General features: G+C 55.0%; 1 protein-coding gene across 1 annotated transcript; it reads right to left on the reverse strand.

Moving 5' to 3' along the window:
- Positions 1–314: 314 nt before the first annotated feature.
- LOC121971250 (phenylalanine ammonia-lyase-like) lies at positions 315–3,007 on the reverse strand. The gene is made up of 2 exons (XM_042522420.1): positions 2,495–3,007; positions 315–2,186 (listed from the first exon to the last, which is right to left on the reverse strand). The coding sequence occupies exons 1-2, from the start codon at positions 2,902–2,904 to the stop codon at positions 437–439; spliced, it is 2,160 nt and encodes a 719-aa protein (XP_042378354.1). The 5' UTR covers positions 2,905–3,007; the 3' UTR covers positions 315–436.
- Positions 3,008–3,233: the final 226 nt, after the last annotated feature.

Genomic DNA, 3,233 nt, shown 5'->3' on the forward strand with positions numbered 1-3,233 from the left:
AGGAGAAGATGTTCCGCCGACGAGGAGGAAGGCGAGGGCAGAACCTGCGACGCGAGGGAGAGAAGTTGAGTGACGCGGCGGCGGCGAGAAGAAAGGCGATGCAGAGCGCGTTAGGGCTTAACTGGACCTCGCCTCGCGTTTTTTCCCCAGTGGAAATAACTGACGCGGACCTTGCCACGTCGGCGGTCCGCACAAGTCCGTAAGTTTTGTTCCGCAGCGGAACAAAACTGTATATATATATATATATATATATATATATATATATATATATAATAATAATAATAATAATAATAATAATAATAATAATCTGGTAATTAATGATGAGATGAGATGAGATTATTACAGAAATAAGTAAATAAACATACAATAATCTGCTTGCTTCTGATTTAATTAACAAAATGCCATACTTTTACTTTCTTTGTTTGTTGCTATTGGTTTAGCAGATGGGAATTGGTGCGCCATTCCACTCCTTCAAGCAATCGAGCAAGGGATCGACGAGCAGCCCCGCGTTGATGGCAGTGAACACCTTCTCGAACTCCTCCCCTGGCGACCGCACCTTCTCGCCGGTCAGGTACGCAGCCCCGAGCTCCTCCCTCACCAGCCGGTACAGCGGGTACGACCTACACTCCTTGATCCGGTTGCCGATCGCCGCGCTGCCGTTCTCCACGGCGGCCCGCGCAGCTTCCACCTCCTTCGGCACCACCGCCTTGAGCTCTTCCTCGAAATCCGCGATCTTGTGGAAGATGGACGCAGCGGCGTCCTTCTCCTTGTCGCCGTGCCCCAGGGCGTGCTCCACCAGCACCATCCGCAGCTTCGGCATCAGCACGTAGGTGGAGCTGCAGGGGTCGTCGGCGTAGCTCAACACGTGCTCCCGGTCGACCACGGTGAGGAGGTCTTTCTCGCAGAAGCGCGCCGGGTGGAGCTCGCCGTTTGCGCCGGTGGTGAGCGCGCGCTTGGCGGCGAGGCTCACCGCCGTCTTCACCGCGTGCTTGAGGTTCTCCTCCAGGTGGCGCAGGTCGATGGCCTGGCAGAGGGCGACCAGGAAGGTGGCCGACATGAGCTTGAGAATGTCGACGGCCTCCGCCGTCTTCCTGGCGGAGATCAGCCCCAGCGAGTTCACGTCCTGGTTGTGCTGCTCCGCGCTCTGGACGTGGGTAGTCACCGGATTGCCCAGAAACTGGAGCTCGGAGCAATAGGCGGCCATCGCGATTTCCGCCCCCTTAAAGCCGTAATCGAGGCTAGGGTTCCGGCCGCCAGAGAGATTAGAGGGCAATCCGTTGTTGTAAAAATCGTTGACGAGCTCGGAGAATTGGGCGAACATTAGCTTGCCGATGGCTGCGATTGCGAGGCGGGAATTGTCCATGGAGACGCCGATGGGCGTCCCTTGGAAGTTGCCGCCATGGAGGGCCTTGTTCCGGGCCACGTCGATGAGGGGATTATCGTTGACGGAGTTGATCTCGCGCTCGATCGATTTGGTGGCGGCGCGGAGGACCTCGATTTGGGGGCCGAGCCACTGGGGCGACGTGCGGAGCGCGTAGCGGTCCTGCTTCGGCTTTTGCAATGGATCCTGCTCGTGGAGCTTCTTGGCGAGCTTGACGTAGGCGCTGCCGTCGAGGACGTGCTCCATGATGGCGGCCGCCTCGATCTGCCCCGGATGGTGCTTCAGCTTGTGGGTAAGGTGGTCGGTGAACTCCGGCTTGCCCTGCATCACCTCAGCGAACACGGCAGAAAGGACCTCGGCGAGGAGGGCGAGGAGGTTGGCGTCGTATAGGACGAGGGAGGCGAGACCAGACCCGACGGCGGTGCCGTTGACGAGCGCAAGGCCCTCTTTAGGTTGCAGATCGAAGAAGCCGTGCGGGATGCCGGCGCGGCGGAAAGCCTCGGCGGCATCGATCAACTCGCCGCCGGGAGCCACAGCCCGGGCGTTGGGGCGCCCGGTGAGGAGTCCAGCAATGTAGGAGAGTGGGACCAGGTCACCGGAGGCGGTGATGGTGCCGCGTAGGGGGAGGCAAGGGGTGACGCCGGAGTTGAGGAAGCTGGCCATGGCCTCTAGAATCTCGAACCGGATGCCGGAGTAGCCCTGGAGGAGAGTGTTAACGCGGACGAGCATGGCTGCCCGGGCAGCCGGCGACCGCAGCGTATGGCCGGAATCCTTTCCGGAGCCGAATATTCCAGCATTGAGGAATCTGCATCCACCAATATGAACCTTTGAGGTGAGAAACATGTCCAAGATTCTGTTCAAACTTCACAATTACCTTTTTTTATGGTTAAAAAAACATGGTTATTAGTATTATTTTTTTTTATTTGAGGAGAGTTGGTGGTGGGCAACATCAACAAGTTTATATTTTAGTTGATTAAATTAATCAATTTTTTATATAAAAAATTAATTTGCTCAAGTAATTACAGCTCATGCACCCAAAAAGTCTTTGTTTCGATTTAAAAAATTCTTTTATTTAGTTCAAAAAATAAATGGAAATGAATAGAGAAACAATACCTGATCAGCTCCCTCTGCAGTGCACCGCCCTCCTTGGTTCTCCGGTGAGAGGTAGCGCCGAATCCGGTCGTGACGCCGTAGCTGTCGGTGCCCTTCGTCATGCTGTCCATCACCCACTGGCTGCTGGCGCACACGCCTTTGCGCGCCGCCTCCGACAGCTCCACCCTCACCTCCCCCGCCGCGGCCACCGCAGCCACCTGCGCGACCTTGAGCGTCGCGCCCTCCAGAAGCACCAGAGGCCGCCGGAACTCCTCCACCATCCTCTTCACCTCGTCGAGGTGGCTCCCCGAGAGCCCCTCCGCGGCCGCGCCCCAGCTCAGGGGGTCGCAGCCGCTCTTGATGCAGAGGCCGTCGCCGTTGCCTTTAGCCGCAGCAGCTCCGTTTGCGTTTGCTCCGTTCACGACCTCCATAGCGTGAATGATCGGAAGAAGAAGAAGAAGAAGAAGAAGAAGAGGAGGAAGACAGAGAAGTATGCTTTGTCTCTTTCTCCTGCTGGAATACGAAGAAGGCGAAGGCCCTAAATAGGGGAACAGGGTAGATGAGTTGGTTGGCACTGCACTTGGGCCGTCGAATTAGGTTCGGTGAGATCTACGGTCAGATTTAAGCTTCCATGGGTTGGTGGAAGGAAATAATATATATGAGAAATATAAATTTCCAAATATAATTTTTTTTTTGTTATTTAGATCTAATCAAACTCTCTAAATGATGATTATAAGGTTATTTTATTGGTAAAATGGAT

The sequence above is a fragment of the Zingiber officinale genome, chromosome 4A (genome assembly GCF_018446385.1).
Source record: "Zingiber officinale cultivar Zhangliang chromosome 4A, Zo_v1.1, whole genome shotgun sequence".
Classification (NCBI taxonomy): Eukaryota; Viridiplantae; Streptophyta; class Magnoliopsida; order Zingiberales; family Zingiberaceae; genus Zingiber; species Zingiber officinale.

Excerpts from the sequence above, each read along its gene's own strand:
- LOC121971250 (XM_042522420.1), bottom strand. The coding sequence starts at position 2,904 with ATGGAGGTCGTGAACGGAGCAAACGCAAACGGAGCTGCTGCGGCTAAA. Across the intron at positions 2,187-2,494 it reads CTGCAGAGGGAGCTGATCAG|ATTCCTCAATGCTGGAATAT; the intron begins GTATTGTTTCTC and ends TGGTGGATGCAG.